Source organism: Tachysurus vachellii, chromosome 15 (genome assembly GCF_030014155.1).
Source record: "Tachysurus vachellii isolate PV-2020 chromosome 15, HZAU_Pvac_v1, whole genome shotgun sequence".
NCBI lineage: Eukaryota > Metazoa > Chordata > Actinopteri > Siluriformes > Bagridae > Tachysurus > Tachysurus vachellii.
This window is the reverse complement of record NC_083474.1, coordinates 8,800,609-8,820,446: the sequence shown is the minus strand read 5'-3', so window position 1 is coordinate 8,820,446 and position 19,838 is coordinate 8,800,609. Positions and strand designations below refer to the sequence as shown.

At 38.4% G+C, this 19,838-nt stretch overlaps 2 protein-coding genes across 3 annotated transcripts; one reads left to right on the top strand and one right to left on the bottom strand.

Moving 5' to 3' along the window:
• Positions 1-265: 265 nt before the first annotated feature.
• Positions 266-4,337, top strand: c1qtnf5 (C1q and TNF related 5). Its single transcript, XM_060888762.1, has 3 exons — positions 266-394; positions 1,508-1,743; positions 2,975-4,337. Exons 2-3 carry the CDS (start codon positions 1,518-1,520, stop codon positions 3,493-3,495), a joined length of 747 nt encoding a protein of 248 aa, XP_060744745.1. The 5' UTR covers positions 266-394; positions 1,508-1,517; the 3' UTR covers positions 3,496-4,337.
• A 3,149-nt stretch (positions 4,338-7,486) lies between these two features.
• On the bottom strand, positions 7,487-10,595 carry rnf26 (ring finger protein 26). Of its 2 annotated transcripts, XM_060888004.1 has the most exons (2): positions 10,404-10,595; positions 7,487-9,904 (listed from the first exon to the last, which is right to left on the bottom strand). In XM_060888004.1, the coding sequence occupies exons 1-2, from the start codon at positions 10,465-10,467 to the stop codon at positions 8,694-8,696; spliced, it is 1,275 nt and encodes a 424-aa protein (XP_060743987.1). In that variant the 5' UTR covers positions 10,468-10,595; the 3' UTR covers positions 7,487-8,693. The 2 variants fall into 2 exon arrangements, with proteins under 2 accessions (XP_060743987.1, XP_060743986.1); XM_060888003.1 differs by having other exon boundaries at positions 7,487-10,546.
• Positions 10,596-19,838: the final 9,243 nt, after the last annotated feature.

Here is a 19,838-nt window from a genome sequence, read left to right as displayed (position 1 = left end):
AGACCACAATGCTCTGATCCTCTGTGCTTTCATTCTTTAGTAATTAATCATACAGTTTGAACTATTCACTTCATATGCACTCCAGCACACAGGGTTTATTGGTCTTGGTTCTTGTCTCTCTCATTCCTTTTGGATGAACTTAAAAACATCTCCCTCCCTCTCCCTCTCTCTCTCTCTCTCTCTCTCTCTCTCTCTCTCTCTCTCTCTATCTCTCTCTCTCTCTCACTCTCCCCCCTACCCTCCCTCATTCTCTAATTGGCTTGCATTCCCATTTCCTCTGAGTGCTCACTTTTTCCCAGGCTCCCCAGTCTGGGACACAAAAGTCTCTCTCTACAGTTTTTGTTTCACTCTGCTCAGAAGCTGTCATTGCTTAAGACGTTCTGAAGAATTAATGGTAAGTGATTTCTTATTTGTATTTGCGGGTATTTGACTCAGCTGCCTACCTTAAAGCTTTTATAAGAGTCATGTAGACATAACCAGGCGACTTATCATTAGTAATTTGAAGGGATAAAGTAGACTTGTTTTTGAGCTTGGTATTAATATTTCTTTTGATGTTTGTGTCTTCAGACAAAGATCCCTATCAAACTCAACATGCTGTTTTACTTTAAAAATAAGAAAGAAGTGCGCTCCACAGTCTTTCATAATCTTTACTCTATTGCAGATATACCAATTGGTCTTGCGCACTGTGATATGAGTTTGTTTCTATGTGTTTATTGCTCTTGGCAGTGCTGTGCTCTAATGGTGTTTGTGCAGCAATTCCCAAGCACTCTTTGTATTGTGTTTTGACAAGGCCTTAAACAAGAAGACACACAAATACCGTTGCTAGATATTTGAAAATTTAACTTTAACTAGAAGCAAATAGTCAGAAGCAGAAGTACAACCTGTTTTTTTAACATATAGATCTGTATACTTGTATGGTCTTGTCTGCTTTCTGAAGCATGCTTTGATGGTGTGTGTTCTGTTCATTTGAGTCAGCACTTTCCTTCGCTTTACTTAAACCATCTGTTTGAAAAGCAGAAGCCATGCAGAGAACCCCACAGATTTACAGTCTGAAACATGTGCAGCCTGGGGCAGTATCGTGAAAAATTCACCAATCACTAAATACTTTGTACTTTTCCTGACGATGCAGATTCTGTGCCTGATTGTGATGTGATTTCAGGGACTGTGTGCATTTTACTGTTTGCTAGGGGCATGAATCAGTGTGCTGCTTCATTCCTCCTCCCTTATGTGAGGGAGGATATGAAAATACACAGGATTGTTATTGTTTCATTTTTTTTCTGTGCTTTCTCCATATAGGCCTTAAGCCATGCTCATACTTCAAGTATTATGGAGCATCATCAAATTTCCCCTGGCGTGCTTTTGCTAATGAGTTGGAAATAATATTTTGCTGCTCAAGTACTTTGCTTTTCACATCATCAGTGAATGACTTCTAAGTCTGTCTTAAGTAGCTAGGATATATTGTGCAATGGAGGTCATTTATCATGCTTTAGTGTATCTCTATTAACAGACTCAAAGAAATGACACCTCTTCAGTCCTTGGCTCTCTCCCTCCTTCTTGCTTTGCTGGCACACTATTCAAATCCGATGGAGGACAATAAGATTCACAGTCTGTGTATGGGAAGCCCAGGTATCCCGGGTTCTCCAGGATTGCATGGCAGGCCAGGCCAACCAGGTAGAGATGGCAGAGATGGGAGAGATGCACCCCTTGGGGAGAAAGGGCAAAGAGGAGATCGTGGAGAGCCTGGTATGTGTATATTTGCTTAATGAAGACTTAACACAATGAGATATGTAAACTCATGTGTAAAGTCATTAGCAACCCTGACCAGGGCAAATTGATTCATGTAGATCAGCAGATCCTTTTGTTGAGTGTGACCAAGTTTTACATTTTCATTTATGAAATCCTTACATTTATCTCATTCATACAGTTGAGGGTTAGGGATCTTGCTCAAGGGCACAGGAGTGGAAGCTGGGATTTGTACCTTCTGATTAGTTAGTTGAAAACCTTAATCACTGAGCTACCACTTCATCAACTTCCACTTTATGAATGAAAAAAATTTGTGACTTCCCCCATCAGACTGCTAAGCCAATGTGACTTGTTTCATTTAGCAGTTAATTAGTTCTATCATCTAGCCATTAAGTGTTTCATACACTTGTTCCAAATAAACGTTTTCCAGTGAGGCCATCCCTCAGTTTAAGAAGCGCTGAAGTATATTAATGAATGAACAAATACAATAATAATAGTTACTGAATGTTATTGCACAAACTGAAAATAACAATACTGATTCATTTATATGATACTGATTTAGATAATAATCTGAAATGAATATCATGTTAAATTGATACATAGTAATATTATAAAATACATTTATGAATAATTATTAAACATTATATTTAAATATATTGATTTTGTAAATGCATGTGTGCTAAATATATTATTACTAAAATGAGATACAATAGCATCAAGATTTAAAGACCTTGCTCAATGACCCACATGTGTCATGGTTAAATGGTCAGGAAATGGTCAGAAAATGTTCCACATAAAAGCCCTTTAGAAAGCTAAAACCATTAACATAAAAAATCCTACCGGGAACTTTATTTGTCTATAGTTAATGCTGAAGTAAAATGATGAGGTGTTTTGTGGCAGGATGGCTTTGATAAAAATTGACTTGTAGTTCCATATTACTGAAGTGAATACAAGTGAATGCATCCAATAGCCCAATGCTGGCTTGCTTCATCTGGAACACTTAGAGTCATGGAAATGATCCAAAATAGAAAGGCCACAATTACTGGTTGTTGCTTAAGCCATTATTGGCTCTGATACCAAATAACATTTAAACCTTAAATATTTCTGTTTGCTGTTGAGTCAATACACTTCTCATTGCAGTTATTGGCCTTTATAAGCCTACAACAATATTTAGCCTGGAATTTCTTCTATGTGCGATTACCTTGAGTTAAAGAAGCCGTCTTCTTCACAGGTGAGCCAGGCATGAGGGGCCTGACTGGGGACAGAGGTGATCCAGGAGAAAAAGGTGAGAGGGGACCCTCAGGAGAGTGTGCGGTGGCTCCTAAGTCAGCATTCAGTGCCAAGTTGTCTGAATCCCTCACCATGCCATTAGCAGTAGGGGATGCAGTGCGCTTTGATAAAATCATCCTAAACGAGCAGGGCGATTACAACGCAGAGACCGGACGCTTCACATGCAGGGTGCCAGGTGTTTACTATTTTGCCGTCCATGCCACTGTGTACCGCTCAAGTCTACAGTTTGACCTGATGAAGAATGGACACGCCATGGGCTCCTACTTCCAGATGTTTGGCAACTGGTCCAAGCCAGCATCACTATCTGGAGGCACTCTGCTGCACCTGATTCCCGGCGATCAAGTGTGGGTGCAGATGGCTTTGGGCGAGTATACAGGCTTTTACTCGAGCCCCAAGACAGACAGCACCTTCATTGGCTTTCTGGTATACTCAGATTGGAAAAACTCTGCTGTTTTTGCTTAGATTTGAGGTACATACTACTTTTACCCAAAAATACCTGCAGTAAAAACACTACAAAGATTTTTTACATTTGTATTTATTCTTTGAGGAGCAAATTGTGTGCTGCAAAATACAAAATTTTGATAGCTGATACAAATGAATGTCTAAGGTTTTGAGGGAATCTAGAAAGGAAAACAAATAATTTTCACTGTTTTTTCTTATGCATTGTACTGCAACAGTTATAGACTAAGGCTGTAATCACTGTTTAGTCTTTTCAGAGTCTTTTCTAATAGACAATGTACTCAGCCTCATTTGAACATTATGTAATTTACAGTTAATAACATATTACATAAAATTCCTGTAGCTTTCGCTTATAGTATTTGTCAGTGAAATAATAAAATTGCAGAAATATCAATGCAAACCAATTCGAAAATATCATTATTTTATTATTTTTTTTTTAATTCTATGAATTGATTTATTCTGGTACAGATTGGAAAAAAAAATCAGAACACCTTTGAATTATGACTTCAATAAAGTTAATCTCTGAGAGCGAATGCTTTCTCTTTCATTTAGAGTTAGTTTGATAAATTGTTTGTTGTCCTCTCTTTTGCTTTAAAGGTACCAGGGGCCTTGTTATGACGAGCTGTGTGTTGCTTTGGTTGTAAGCCCAAACTGGTAATGGAGAAGCATTCATGCATAGTCACAGATGTTCTTTGGTTTAATGACTTCACCAAAGGCCATTATTAAAACCCATTTTCAGGCAAGGCTGTAACATTACTGCTTTACACTCCATAGCCTGTATAGCAGCCTCCAAACCCCATAAAGCCACCCAATCATCAACACACACACACACACAACACTGTTTGAACTGAGACAAGATTTCACCAACTGCTGGCATGGACAACTACAAAAAAATTTTTTGACACTTTTTTTTTTTTTACAGAAATGCAACAAATGAGAATTTCATTTCCATGAATGTTTAAACCCATTGAGATTATTGCTCATCAGTTATAACAGACATTACATGCTTTAAACAGTCTGACAGTGTCTGAGATCAGACTCATATACTCATCAGGAATCATTCTTGGATCATTCCAGTGTTGATTCTCAGTCATTACACTATGGGTGAGCTCACAGATAGAGAACCAGATTAATAAGGGAATAAGGTTACAGCATTTCTCTTCTGTTTCATAGAAACAAATTTCCTCATTTATTATTATTATTATTATTATTATTATTATTATTATTATTATTATTATTATTATTATTATCAGTAGTAATTAAATTAAAGGGCTGTACTTTTATGGAACTTTCAATTGTTCATTAAGCTGTAAGACATCACTTAAATATTAATTTCCTTCTTCACGTTTTGGTTGGTGAGTGTTAAAAAAACCCCACCATGTTCCAGTATCTTCAATTATCAGTTGAACGATATGAGTTTTTAAATGACTGATGCCAATATCTAAAAATTACTGTGGAGAAATGAGGCAAACATGATGCAAATTACCGTAATAGTGACAAACCCGAAAATTGGTGAAACTAAATGAATCAGCTTCTCCTTGTGTCTGTTAAAATGTCTGCCAGATGCTGTGTTCATGTCTGAGTGGTTTTGTTTTTTGCCAGGATTAGTAAGAATGTCCTGAAATGACCTCAAAAGTGGCTTGTCACATGTCAAATGGTAAGATTTATTGGCTTGCGATAAATACTTTATATCCATCATCCTGCTGATATATTTTATGCATTATTGCCCATGTTGAACAGCTTTCTCAGCTACAGCAAGCCTACTTTTAATCCTGAGAATTCCTTTAAAAAACAAACAATGGAATCAGAAACAGAAAGCAGAAATACTTTTGTTTGAACAAAAAAGAAAACCGCACTAAACTGAACAGTTCTGCTGTCTGTCCTTTTGTATAATTTGCAGTTTAACCTGACAATGCGTTCACTCTAGCGATTTATAGATTCTCCTCCAAATCCATTGTAGGGAAAAATAATGCTAGAATAAATATTCTACTTTGTTCACATTCATTCATTTTTGTGCATTACTAATGACTGCTGGTCATGCTGCGTTCACAGAAATTCTAAATAATCCCCAATGTGTGTTTACAGCGAATGCTAAAAAGGAAATATTATATTAACCTTTGAAAGACAGGGCTGGGAGCCAAGCTGTCATGGTGTCAAACAAAACGAGGAGGAAAACAAACTAACTGCCTGCTCTTGAATATTTCTGGGCTGTTCATGTCATGTAGCGCAAAATGAAGTTTACACATCATGCACTTTGTTATTGAGTTCTGCCCTGAATTAGCTGTTTCACATAACAGATGTTTCCATAAAGTCCCTGAAACAATAAATAAATTTATGTTTAAACATTTAGAAGAGCTTGGATTATTAACACTGTGTTACCTGGATGAATAGAGACTTATGTATTTTTGAGTCGTTCAGAAGTCTATTGTTTGTCTTGAGTGTTTAAACCGCCCACTGTATTATTACAAAAGGGGCAAAATATTCACTGATGCTCAAGAAGGCAACTCCATACTTTAAGATTCAGGGGGATGTAAACTTTTGAACAGGATATATTATTATTTGGTCTTCTGTACATATCTAATGTAGCTTCTGAAAATACATACTGTGTAAATGAAAAAATAAAACCATTAAGCAAGATATTAATTTACACCAGTCATACTGTTCAAAAGTTTACACCCCCAGCTCTTATCATATATGGTTTACTTGAGCATCAGTGAATGTTTGAACCTTTTGTAATAGTTTATAATGTACGAGTCCCTGAGTTGTCCTTAGTGTGAAAAATGCATCTCAAAACCAATAGCTGCTGCTGAAAAGTAGCAGAAGACACAGAAGGTTTTGGAAAAGCAATCAACATGCAGGAGGATTTTTCTGAAGAACAGTGTGCAGTTTAAATAGACAGACAATGGGCTTGAAGAAATCTTACAAATCTTCCAGGTAATAATCACACTGTATTAAGAGTCAAGTGTATGCCAACTTCTGAACTTGTGTAAATTTAGTTGTCTTGTGGACTATATGGGATTACATTTATGTGCAATGTGAAGACCCTTGATTTATATGTGTCAGCTATCACAGAATAATTACACTTCAAAAAAAAATCTTTTAAAAGAAGAAACTTGTGCCCAAAGAACACTGCAAGTTGCATCCCATATGTTGAAAAATATTTGCATCATAAAAAAAAAATCTTGGAGGGGCTGAAAAATAAATCCTTCAAATATTTCAATAGACCTAAAGTATAAATGTGTAATTAGGATTGTAAGCTGGTCAAAGTTTGGGGGTTGTTTTGGTGGTTCATTTAAACCATTCTGAGTGCTGTTTGTTAAAACGTTTGCAAACCCCTGGCACAAGTGGTGATGTCCCAGGAGAGGGCGCTGTACTTTTGCTCTGTTCAGGAGCTGATGGAGAAATGTGAGCCTTATGTTTGAGACTGTTGTACTGTTTCTCCTACAGAATATCACTTTAACTGTTTGAAATGTCTCTATGACATCAGTGTAAGAAGAGATAAGACACACTCAGTGATTAAAGATGTTGGACTACTGATATGAAGGTTGCGAGTTCAAATCACAAGACCACCAAAATCTGGGCCCTTGAGCAAGGTCCTTAACCGTCAATAGCACTGTTGTATAAATGAGATAAATGTAAGCTACTCTGGATAAAGGCATCTGCCAAAAATGTAACCTGTCATGACAAATAAAGAAAATCAGCAATAACTGAACAACATTGCAACAGAATGGCTAAACAAATCAAATATTTTTACTAACGTGTTTCAGGGTGGCGAGTCTTTAATGCTTATGAAAACGCTAACTCACATTGATATGTTTTGGTTAAGACACCATAGATATATCAAAACAGTACAACAGCAGAACCACCCTAAGAAATAAAACACACAAATCAACAGATCAGTAAGTGACTGATCACTCATCTGGTCATTCTCCCACACAAACGCAGGATGTTACATCACTCTTTGGATTACTTATCAAAGTAAAGTAATAATCAGTTTGAACACAGCATAATTTGTCACTTTATTAAGCATCATATTATAGAAAGTCTGTTTCTGTGCTGGCCCCAGTCTTCACAAACATTTACACACACACTTCTAATGAAGAAAGCTGGCTAAAACAACCTGAACTGAACTTTAAATAAATGTTACAGTAGACCACAGTTTATCCTGCTGTATTTGGTTAATGTAAGTGTCTGTCACTCTGGTTCCAAAACAACAAAATGCAGTGAATGACACTCAGGAATCAGCAAGACTACTGTAGTTTGTGTAAACAGAGGATTAGTGTTAAAGGTTGTGACATTACTCTTGATTATTTTCTGGTGCAGATTTTAGTAAACATGCAGATTGTTTTTGCTCATAATTTGGTTCAAGATCAAGATCGATTTTGTCAAAACATCTGCTAAACAGTTACTCTTTTTGTCTGGAATGTTGTTCATAAGACTTTAATAAAATCACGTTTTAATAATAAAATAACACAAACGATTTGGACTGATGTCTGAATTTCGTGTTGCACAAATCAGTAGCGTTTATCTAAGCATACAAAATCGACACGCTAAATCGAGACATCAAATATCTAAACTGGATTAACAAATCAGCTTAGATATCAACTATTTTTAATCCTAACAATGGCTTCCAGAAATAGTAAAACAATATACGCACTCAGCAACAGCACTCAGAGCAAATCGATAATCTGTTTTCGTCTAATGAAATTTGCAGAAACTTGTTTGTAATTGGAGTCAGGCAATAACGAGCCGTTCACATTATAAGGCTAGAGTGCTGTATCACAGATATGCGCCTAGTAACAGCTCACATTTAGGCCACTAGTTTGCATACAGTGTTTGGGATTGAATAAAATGATCAAATCTTTGCAGTTCTTACTCTAAGAAAAACTTTACAATCATGTATTCAACACTCCAGTATAAAACGTTAGTGTGCATCAATACAAAAGCAAAGTTTTGGGGGAAAAAATAACAACAAACATACAAAACGGCTGTGTCATAGTTGCAAGCCTCAACATGTGTATGAATATAAAAGGGAATGTTCATGTGCATTTACAATCGACAGTAGCAAAACATTCAGCACAGTGGAATAAGACAACAGAATGTACACAGCCTCACTGACTAACGTGGATCATGATGGAAAACGGTCGTGCTTTATTAACCTGAGATTCATCAACAAGTTTCTTAATCTGAAGAACAATTCTTCAGAGATACACATCCATGGTCTGGAGGATCATGTGGCGACACAGTGGGCAGTTGTGCTGGTAGACGGGTTGGCGCAGCAAGATGTCGGTACAGGCTCTGCATAAGCACAAGTGGCGACAGGGCAGAAGCACAACGGTCTTAGTGCTGTCCTGGCATATGACGCACTTCTTCCTTTCCTCTTGCTCCTGCAGAAGCGTAAGCAGATTCTCTGCAGGGGCAGCTTTGCAGCTGCCCTCGGACGGCATTTTCCGCAGCGGGCTGCGAGAGCTGCAACCAGGTTGCGGCTGGTCTTGGAGTTCTGGAGCTGGCAGCAGTGCCAGGGGCTCGTCTACAGCATCGCCGTCCATCATTTCAGCTCTTTCAGGCATGTCAGGAGGGTCTTGGTCGGTGTGGACTTCTTGTACCGTCTCGTCACCGGCTCGGAGAGTCCCCCTTCCTGCGAACGTCATCCAAAGACCAAGACGACTGTGCACCCAGGCTATGCCCTGCCACAAGTGTCTTTCCAGCAAGAACAAACGCTGCCATGTCCTCTGTATCCGCTGCAGTGCGGGTGCTGTGTTAACATAGTCAGTTATTTGCCGAACTCCACTCTGACACAGAGCAGGGTTCAGGTAGATGGTGGCACTTAGGATTATGGCTACAGTCAGTAGCAGCCCATAGGAGTTCAGCAAGAAGACACTGATCAAGAGGTGTCCTAGAGAGCTCAGAAACTCCACAGCTAGTCTGCATGGTGTCCAGAGAAGAAGCGAGGTGCCCACCAGGGAGCTATAGAAGAAGGTGAGGACAGTCAAGGCCAGCTCAAGAGCTTTCTGTAAAGGGCTGGCTACTGCTTCGATCATGCTAAGCAGCACAGTGTAGAGGTTCTGTGTTCCTATGAGCAGAAGATTGATGACTGTGTTGATAAAGTAAAGCAAAAGGCTAAACACAATACCACAGCCTTCGCAGATCTGCCGCAGGAAGCCTTGTCCCGAGAGCAGACCACGGTGAAGGAGCTCTTTGGTGCGCAGCAGTAAATGTGTAGACAGGTAGCCCATCATTTTACAGCTTTCCAGCATGCCACCAAGTAGCTGCATCCAGCCTCCCATCACATTATGGGTCACGACTGTCATGCCGTCCATCATGGTGATCAAGTAGAACAGAGAAAGATCCACACACTCCACCAGTGAATTCATGAGCAGGATGGGGAAGCTGTTGATCAGTTGCAGGAGTGCTGCAAACAACCGAACTAGTGAGTTAACAATCATGAAATTTATGTCCAAAAGCAGGCAAACGAGGTCAAAGCACTTTCCAAAAGCGCTGAAAACAAAGGGAAGCCAACCCATAGTGCAGTCTCTGCGACAGACAGTTTAAATCAGATGCTAATCATCCTGCTTGTGCGACTGGACATCACCAGCTACAAACCCAGAGTTAACTAGCAACAGCAAACTTACAGAATGCTAGGAACAGGAAGTTAAACGTTAGAGCTACTTATAATAGAGTTGTACTGTTTTAGAGATCATCATCTTATAGCAATGTAACTCAGAGAAGGCTGGATATAACTGTTAATTAATCGGGTGCCGGTAAAGACTTAACATTGACACCAAGCTGCTTTATACGACACTTGCGTGTGAGAATCAACAGCCGGATGTTTACATTTGAACAGAGATTCATAGCTAACTCGTTAGCATTAGCTAAACAAGCACAACGCGTTAAAGCTCCTTAGTACTTACTACTCGGGTTACAATGCGCTCTGCCGTGAGCGGGCAACGAAATTTGACAATCAAAACCAAACATATCGGAAAGACAAAATACTTATACATCGATTCAGACAGTTTCGTTTTCGTTTGGCCCTCGGTAAAGAGCCTACTATCACAAACGGTCGTGTCGTTTTAAAGCGTTGGCACGCACCAAGCCTGCGTTAATTTTGCGCAAAGTCTGATGTAAATATTGCACGGAATTGTGGGTAAAACGATCAGACGTCACTTGTGTTTTTGACCTCACGTGAACTTAGCTGATGCGATAATATACTGAGAAACTTATTTATCTTAATTACTGTCACATTATAATGTATTTAGTTCATTTGTTTGTATTTTTTATTTCCCTACTGTTTATTTATTTATTTATTTATTTATTTATTTATTTATTTAATCAGCATAATTAATGGTGCTTGCAAGGCAACATTATTACTCTTGTGCCGGACAAAACTTCGGCGCGTAACTTGTCCCGCTGCGTTTGTCCTAGACCCATGAATGGTCAAATCGACCGGCTCATTGAGGAGAGGGGTGCTATGACTTTTTCAAGCGATCCGAGTACCGGTACTTCCGGTACCGGCTCTCAAAATGGACTTTTTTCCTATAGGCTCCCATTATAAACTTTGGAGGTTTATAACTCGGCAAGCTTTCGAACTATCTACACCAAACTTGGCCAGCTCCTTTAGGGTGATACTGAAAAAAGGTTTAAATTGGTGTACCGACTGGCCTTTCGGTTGTGCCACAGCCCCGCCCCCAAAATATGCAAAATCAAAAAACTTTTTACAACATGGACATGTGACATATCAAAACACTCACAACAATGAGGGGAACTACCTCACGGGTATTCTGATGACGTCACGAGATGTCACGTGAAAATAAATAATTAGCACAACATGGACATGTAACATATCAAAACACTTATCAAAACATGTGACATATCAAAGCACAATGAGGAAAACTTCCTGTATTCAGATGATGTCACAGATGGTGTCGTCTCGAATAGCCTCCGGGATTTGCTACGTGCATGCACCATTCACATTTTCTTCAGGAAATGTACTTTCTAGTTATGATTGTAACAGTGGGAAGGTGTGTAAATCATCTGTGTGTGTATTTGTGTATATATCATCTGTTTGTGTGTAAATCATCTGTGTGTGTATTTACATTTACACCATTTAGCAGATGCCCTTATCCAGAGCGACTTACATTTTATCTCATTTTTATACAACTGAGCATTTGAGGGTTAAGGGCCTTGCTCAGGGGCCCAGCAGTATCAGCTTGGTGGACGTAGGAATCGAACTCACAACCTTCCGATTGGTAGCCCAACACCTTATCCACTTGTGTGTGTATATTTGTGTGTATAATTGTGTGTATTTATGTATGTGTGTATGTGTGTGTATATTTGTGTGTGTATTTGTGTGTATACTTGTGTGTGTATTTGTTTGTATATATTTGTGTGTATTTTTGTGTGTGGGTATTTTTGTTTGTGTATATTTGTGTGTATATTTGTGTGTGTATTTGTGTGTAATTTGTGTGTGTATATTTGTGTGTATATTTGTGTGTGTATTGAACTGTTTTTAACTGCAATAATAAACAATAACAAAGTAACAAAGTTTTTTAAACATGTGCAATAACAGAAATTTTGAAAAACGTGCAATATTACCTATATTGCTGATAGGTAATATTGCACAGTGGGAACATCATCTGTGTGTATTTTTGTGTAAATCATGTGTGTGTGTATTTACATTTACAGCATTCCTCAGATGCCCTTATTCAGAGCAACTTACATTTTATCTCATTTTTATACAACTGAGCATTTGAGGGTTAAGGGCCTTCTCATGGGCCCAGCAGTATCAGTTTGGAGGACGTAGGAATCGAACTCACAACCATCAGATTGGTAGCCCAACACCTTAACCACTAGGCTGCCACATGTGTATTTTTGTGTTATATTTGTGTGTATTTTTTTGTGTGTGTATTTTTGTGTGTATATTTGTGTGTGTATTTGTGTGTGTATAAGTGTGTGTGTATTTGAGTGTGTGTATTTGTGTGTATTTGTGTGTGTGTATTTAACTGTTTTTTAACTGCAATAATAAACAATAACAAAGTAACAAAGTATTTTAAACGTGCAATAACAGAAATTTTGAAAAACGTGCAATATTACCTATATGCAATATACTATCTTTATATGCAATATACTATCTTTTTATATATTTTGTTTTGTACATACTGTATATTATATTACAGTATGTCTCAATTCTTTTTAGATATTTGTATTTTATTACTCTTGACTGCTGTAACAGTGAAATTTCCCCATTGTGGGACGAATAAAGGTATATCTTATCTTATTTTTGTCTGTATATTTGTTTGCATATTTTTGTGTGTATATTTGTATATTCTATTTTCCTACTGTTTATTGTTCATTCAGCATAATTATGACTGTAACAGCAGTAACGTGTGTAAATCATCTATGTGTGTATTTACATTTACACCATTTAGCAGATGCCCTTATCCAGAGCGACTTACATTTTATCTAATTTTTATACAACTTAGCATTTGAGGGTTAAGGGCCTTGCTCAGGGGCCCAGCAGTATCAACTTGTATATCTGTGTGTATATTTGTGTGTGTGTATTTGTGTATATATGTGTGTGTATATATGTGTGTGTATATTTGTGTGTGTGTATTTTGTGTGCATATTTGTGTGTATCTTTGTGTGTGTGTATTATTTTGTGTGTATATTTGTGTGTATTTTAGTGTGTGTATTTGTGTGTATTTTTGTGTGTGTAATTGGTTTCCCAACACCTTAACCACTAGGTTGCCACATGTGTATTTATGTGTGTATATTTGTGTGTGTATATTTGTGTGTATATTTGTGTGTAACTCATCTGTGTGTATTTTTGTGTGACGGTATTTTTGTGTGTGGGTATTTTTGTGTGTATTTGTGTGTGTATTTGTGTGTATATTTGTATGTGGGTATTTTTGTGTGTGTATATTTGTGTGTGTGTATTTGTGTTTGTATATTTGTGTCTGTATGTGTGTGTATTTGTGTATATTTGTGTGTATTTGTGTGTGTATTTGTGTGTGTATTTTTGTGTGTATATTTGTGTGTATATTTTTGTGTGGGTATATTTGTGTGTATGTGTGTGTTTGTGTATTTGTGTGTATATTCTTGTGTGTGTATTTGTGTGTGTATATTTGTGTGTATGTGTGTGTGTGTATTTTTGTGGGTATATTTGTGTGTATGTGTGTGTGTATTTGTGTGTATATTATTGTGTGTATTTGTGTGTGTACAAGCCACGCTGTAGAGATATTGAAGTCTTTGTCTTTGCAAATAACAAAAACACGGAAATAAAGATAAACGGTATATTAAATCGTCCACATATATATTTCGGTGAAAATGCAGATCATTTACAAACTAATGACTGAAATCACATGCTGGTTAAAGTGATTTACAAACGATAAACAAATGGTTGCCGTATGATGAACTGATGCCACTAGAGGGCAGAACATCCTCTTACAAACTTACAAACACTGGTCGTAAGCAACATATCTGCAACCTTCCACACTATTTTCCTTCCACTCAAACTATACCACACATCATTCCACACATTAAAGTAACTGATTTTCGTCTTCTCCATTTCCTGCCACCAAACTGACCCTATCTAGATAAGCTTTTATATAAGACTTCTGTTTTTTTTTAAATCATTCTATACTATTCTACCGTTCTAGAGATTTAATTTTATACGGCTGTGATAAGACTGAATTGTTGAATTTATTGTGCAAAATAACTAACTAAACTTTAAGAAAACCAACACTTTAAAACTGAATCTTAAACTTTGGTCAGTCTTGACTTTTCATCCCTTATGTCCTTGTTGAATTGTGTTTTCCTTCAGGAACTCTAAAGTACAGCATCAAAAGAGAATTAAAATAGCTATAAGGACTTTAAATAGCTAAAAAGGCTTTAGGTTTTGGTTAGAATAATTTTTTTTTATCTTATTTTAGCTTGAAAGGTATTTACACAATTGTTTGGTATATTAAGATCCAACCTTAATGTAAAAACCCTAAAGAAATTATTGAACAATTTTCTTTAATTAAAAGAACATAATCGGCCGAATTTTGGAAATGGGAGTTTGCCCAACCAGTCCACATGTGCTTTGTGGATCTGGAGAAGGCATTCGACTGTGTCCCCCGTGGTGACCTGTGGGGAGTATGGGGTCCGGGGCCCTCTGCTAAGGGTTGTCCGGTCCCTATATGACCGGAGCAGGAGTTTGGTTCGCATTGCCAGCAGTAAGTCAGACTTGTTCCCGGTGCATGTTGGACTCTGGCAGGGCTGCCCTTTGTCACCGGTCCTGTTCATTATCTATATGGACAGGATTTCTAGGCGCAGTCGGGGGCCGGAGGGAGTCCGGTTTGGGGACCACAGGATTTCGTCTATGCTTTTTGCAGATGATGTTGTCCTGTTGGCTTCCTCAAATCAGGACCTTCAGCGTGCACTGGGACGGTTTGCAGCCGAGTGTGAAGCGGCGGGGATGAGAATCAGCACCTCCAAGTCTGAGGCCATGGTTCTTAACCGGAAAAGGGTGGCTTGCCCCCTTCAGGTTGGTGGAGAGCTCCTGCCTCAAGTGGAGGAGTTTAAGTATCTTGGGGTCTTGTTCACGAGTGAGGGAAGGATGGAGCGGGAGATCGACAGGCGGATCGGTGCATCTTCTGCAGTGATGCGGTCGATGTACCGGTCTGTTGTGGTGAAGAAAGAGCTGAGCCGCAAGGCGAAGCTCTCTATTTACCAGTCGATCTACGTTCCTACCCTCACCTATGGTCATGAGCTTTGGGTCATGACCGAAAGGACAAGATCTCGGATACAGGCGGCCGAAATGAGTTTCCTCCGCAGGGTGGCTGGGCGCTCCCTTAGAGACAGGGTGAGGAGCTCGGTCACCCGGGAGGAGCTCAGAGTAGAGCCGCTGCTCCTCCACATCGAGAGGAGTCAGCTAAGGTGGCTCGGGCATCTGTTCCGGATGCCTCCTGGACGCCTCCCTGGGGAGGTGTTACGGGCATGTCCAACCGGGAGGAGGCCCCGGGGAAGACCTAGGACACGCTGGAGGGACTATGTCTCTCGGCTGGCCTGGGAACGCCTCGGTATTCCCCCGGAAGAGCTGGAGGAAGTGTCTGGGGAGAGGGAAGTCTGGGCGTCCGTGCTTAGACTGCTGCCCCCGCGACCCGGCCCCGGATAAGCGGTAGAAAATGGATGGATGGATGGATGGATGGATAAAAGAACATAATACTCATACAAAGGTGTTTTGGGGAGACAGTTACTTTTTTATTAATATGTTACAGTCAATCCATACAATACAAATCCCCAGGGATTTACAAGAAATCATAAGATTCACCACCAGAGCTCCTAAATGTGTTATTGTATTAAAAAAGCTTTTTAAATAAAAGCATGGCATCACTCTAGATAAACGTTTCTGCCGTATGTGTATGTATTTTATATTGTATTAAATTATATATTTAATATTACAATTATATAATGTTCTTTTTACAGAGTCATCTACATTTCCAAATGTAGTAAGTATTACAACCTGGAATTGAAGAATTGAAAAGGATTTCATTCTGATTATGTCATGAATCTCTACAAAATAGGCAACAATAGTGAAAAGAGTCAATATTTCTTTCAAAATTATTCATCAGCTTAAACACATTATCCTTACATTATTAAGGAAATGTTGGTGAAAAAAAACAAAACAAAAAAAACATGGGACTTTTTTTTGCCTTTAACACAAAGTGGTACTTTTTGTCAAAAACCCAACACTGCTCATCACTATGACAAGACCATCCCCACAGTGAAGGATTGTGGTGGTAGCGTCATGATGTGGCATCCTAGCAGTGAATGGAAAATTGTTTGGAGTTGAGGGATAGATTGATGGATAGAGCCAAATACAGGGCAATCCAAGAAGAAAACTTGTTCCAGTCTGTAAGAGACTTGAAAATTGCTGTTCACCAATGGCCTCTATCCAATCGACAGAGCTTGAGCAATTTTGCCAAAAATATCGGGACCCGGGGGGAAAGCTAATTGTGCTAATTGTGTGAATTCCTTTGATGTAATCTCCATACACTTCCCTTATATGTACAAGTTTAGTAAAGATTTCAGTTGGCGTTAATGATGCAGACCATTTCATGATAAACACATTATATGCGTTTAATGTGGTTAAGAATAAACATGCTTTGTTCAGAATAAAGTTCATTGTAAAACAGGTTTCATTCTCTCTGTATATATCTGACACTGTTGCAGTTTATACATTACAGTCTTCTTGTACTACTGTCATACTGCTGCTATGTCTTGCACCTTACAAATAACTGCATACTCAGTACTCAGAAAGTTTGGATGTATATACAGTACATTTGGATGTATATTTGCACCTTACAAATTCAGTGTTTACATTTTCTCAATTACTCATTAAGGTTTTCAAGATATATTTACTCTGTCTGTTTATGCCTATTTATTACAAGTACACTGCTGTTATATCCATACAAATGTTTTTCTATTGCTTATACTATACAAACTCTCTACATCGTATTGCTAATGTAAACACTAGAGTCGAGAAAGAGAAACAGTTTTTCGATTCCTCTGTATGTCTGCATGGTGCAGGTGGCATTGACAATAAAGAACCTTGAACTTGACCCTGAACTTGAAGACTATGCACTTCATGTTTATTCATTAGATGTATGCAAATATCCTTGTTTTGTCACCTTAGTTTTAGCCTTTTACAAAATTAAGTAATGGAGACGAAAAACGTGACGAAAAAAGGCTACAGAACAGTGTTTTCACAAGACTTCTAAACATGTTCGATACAACTGTTTACAGGTACATGGTTTGAAACAATTTTTAAAGGCACCTAATGCTGACACTGACAAGTTTTTGCATATTAGCATAGCTGAGTTAGTCCTTAAAACTATACTGTGAAATTTGCACAAATGTCAAATCATGTCACAAGCACTTGCTTTTCCCAGATTTCTCATCTTCTAGAGTGTTAATATACGTTTATGTCACAATAAGCATGTTTTTCTCATTCATTTCCCATTTATTCAAGGTCCAAAGAATTGTACAATGACAAAAAGTAGCATCATTTTAGAAGTTGCTATTGTACATTGTTGCATGTGTATCAACACAGAAAGGTTATTCCGCTATCCATCTGAGTTTTGTTGAAAATATCTTTGTGTTCTTTGTATGTAGTCTTAATCTTGACCTTGTCTTATTTTGTATATGGAAGATGCTGAACTACTTGTAGCAAGATGACTTGTTAAATCGTTGGTCTGCTGTAAATTATGAGATCTTCTGGATCCTTGCTTTAAATAAGCTGTGCTGACTGTATTGACCAGAATGTATAGGCAAATTTAAGTGTTAAGGGTAAATCAGTTATGCAGAAGCTTCTGTGGGAAAACACAATTTGTCAACAGAAGAAAATGCTGATCTGTAGTCTGGTGTCAGATCTGGCTTTGACCTCACATACCACATAAACCCACACACTTCAGCCAAGAGCAACACATGTGAAAATGGAAAAGCCTGATATGGAGAGAGCCAAAGTAAAGAAAATATTGATATGCTGCAACTTGTATTCCCGTGGGCTGACAAAAATATCGGGCTGATATTTTTGTCTGTGAAAATTTGTCTTCTCAAGGACTTTTTCTTTTTATCATGGTACTCGTTGGTAATCTTGGTCACTATGCAGAGGAAATGTTGCTTCTTGACCGTTCGATCAGATCAAATTATTTGTTTCAAATGACATGTTTTTCATTAGTGTTACAATATGAGACCTCAGAAATTTGTAAGCCTTGAGGTGATGTCAGATCCTTTCATAGTTATTTGTGACTTTATAAAATCTCCATGGAAACAGTCTCATAAAGTGTTGATGCAAGTCTTATCGTCGGTCTTGTTCTTGTAAGGACGCCTTGTGTATATGGGAACTTGAATGTCTTTGCTCTTCTGCCCTTGAGCCCCCTCACTCTGGGAAAGACACTCAAAGCCACCACTTTTGTGTTTTACACACAATAGCCTCGTCTCATTCACATAGATGACTCCATATGCCTTGGGTACAGAATGGAAAGAATGACTTACTTCCTATTTCCTTCCTAGCTGTCTTTACAACATGAGGAAGGGTCTTTCCACCAGTGAAAAAAAGTTGAGATCAGAACCAAGAACAGTTGCTGGACAACAGTCCACAGTGAGGGACAAAATCCCTAATAAAGATGCATTTAGCAAAAAAGGACATCATGAGTGATGGCTAAAATGTATATTAAGGTTTGAGCTTGAATAAATGTCACATAGTTTTAAAAATAATAACATGAGAGAACATAAAAAATACTGCTATATGCCGGTAACAATTTGAATTTGAATACACCTGGTGGTTGAATTAACACAAATATACCAATAAATTCAGCACATTTAAGTCACTTTTAATTACATATAATAAGGAGAAAGATAAATAGAGAGTAAGAGAGAGAGAGAGAGAGGGAGAGAGAGAGAGAGAGAGAGAGAGAGAGAGAGAGAGAGAGAGAGAGAGAGAGAGAGAGAGAATCTCACCTGTGTAAACACAGCTCACTATAATTAACCAGTCAGTTTTCCTTTTTTGTCTCAATTACACAAACACAATCTGGTTCGGAAGGAAAACAACAAGTGAACAAGTGAAAGACCATACAAGGAAAAAGGCAGAGGAAGAGAAGGAGAATGGCTCATGGAATGAGAAAGACAAAGAAATGAAATAAGATCTATTCTTGTTGAATGTGTAATCATCTGTGGCATGAATCTGAAGGAAGTCAGGGCAAGGAATGCAACCCCATTTGAGTCTACGTCATGAAGACAGTCATTTTTTGCCTGTAGGATTGAAGGAACATCATGGGAGGGACAAGGCAGTTGTTTACCCAAGGCTAGTGCTCTTTTCAATTGGCCATGGCATAAAAATGTGAAAGTTATTTGTAAGCACACATCTAATCAAGGCTCATCAGCAGAGCAGAAGACTGCCAGGGCAGTTTTATTTCCATGCTAAGTACCAGTAGCCTTCAAATCCTCAACCCCAAATCTTCAACCCAAGGATATGACCCCACATGGGTAGCACATTAAAGGTTCCCCCGATGTCATACTCATTGTCTAGCTGTTCTTGTCAACCTGAGTGTCTTGTGGTTCTGGAAGTAACCAATGCTATGTGACCTTCCATGTGACCTTTAGTTCTAGATGTCCAAGGCCTTATTCTGATATTTTGCAGGTATTTGCAGACTTGCTCTTGGATGTTGCTGTTTGTTCAATATTCATTTTGATAATCCACAAGTCCAGGGTTGGTGTCTATTGTCTAATTTTGTTACAATCATGTCTGAATCCTTGTATTTTTGTCTATTCCTGTAGGTAAAATTTGATCAGATTTGGTGCCACAA

Coding starts and splice junctions, on each gene's coding strand:
- c1qtnf5 (XM_060888762.1), top strand. CDS start 1,518: ATGACACCTCTTCAGTCCTTGGCTCTCTCCCTCCTTCTTGCTTTGCTG. Junction 1,744..2,974: donor AGGAGATCGTGGAGAGCCTG/GTATGTGTATAT, acceptor TCTTCTTCACAG/GTGAGCCAGGCATGAGGGGC.
- rnf26 (XM_060888003.1), bottom strand. CDS start 10,016: ATGGGTTGGCTTCCCTTTGTTTTCAGCGCTTTTGGAAAGTGCTTTGAC.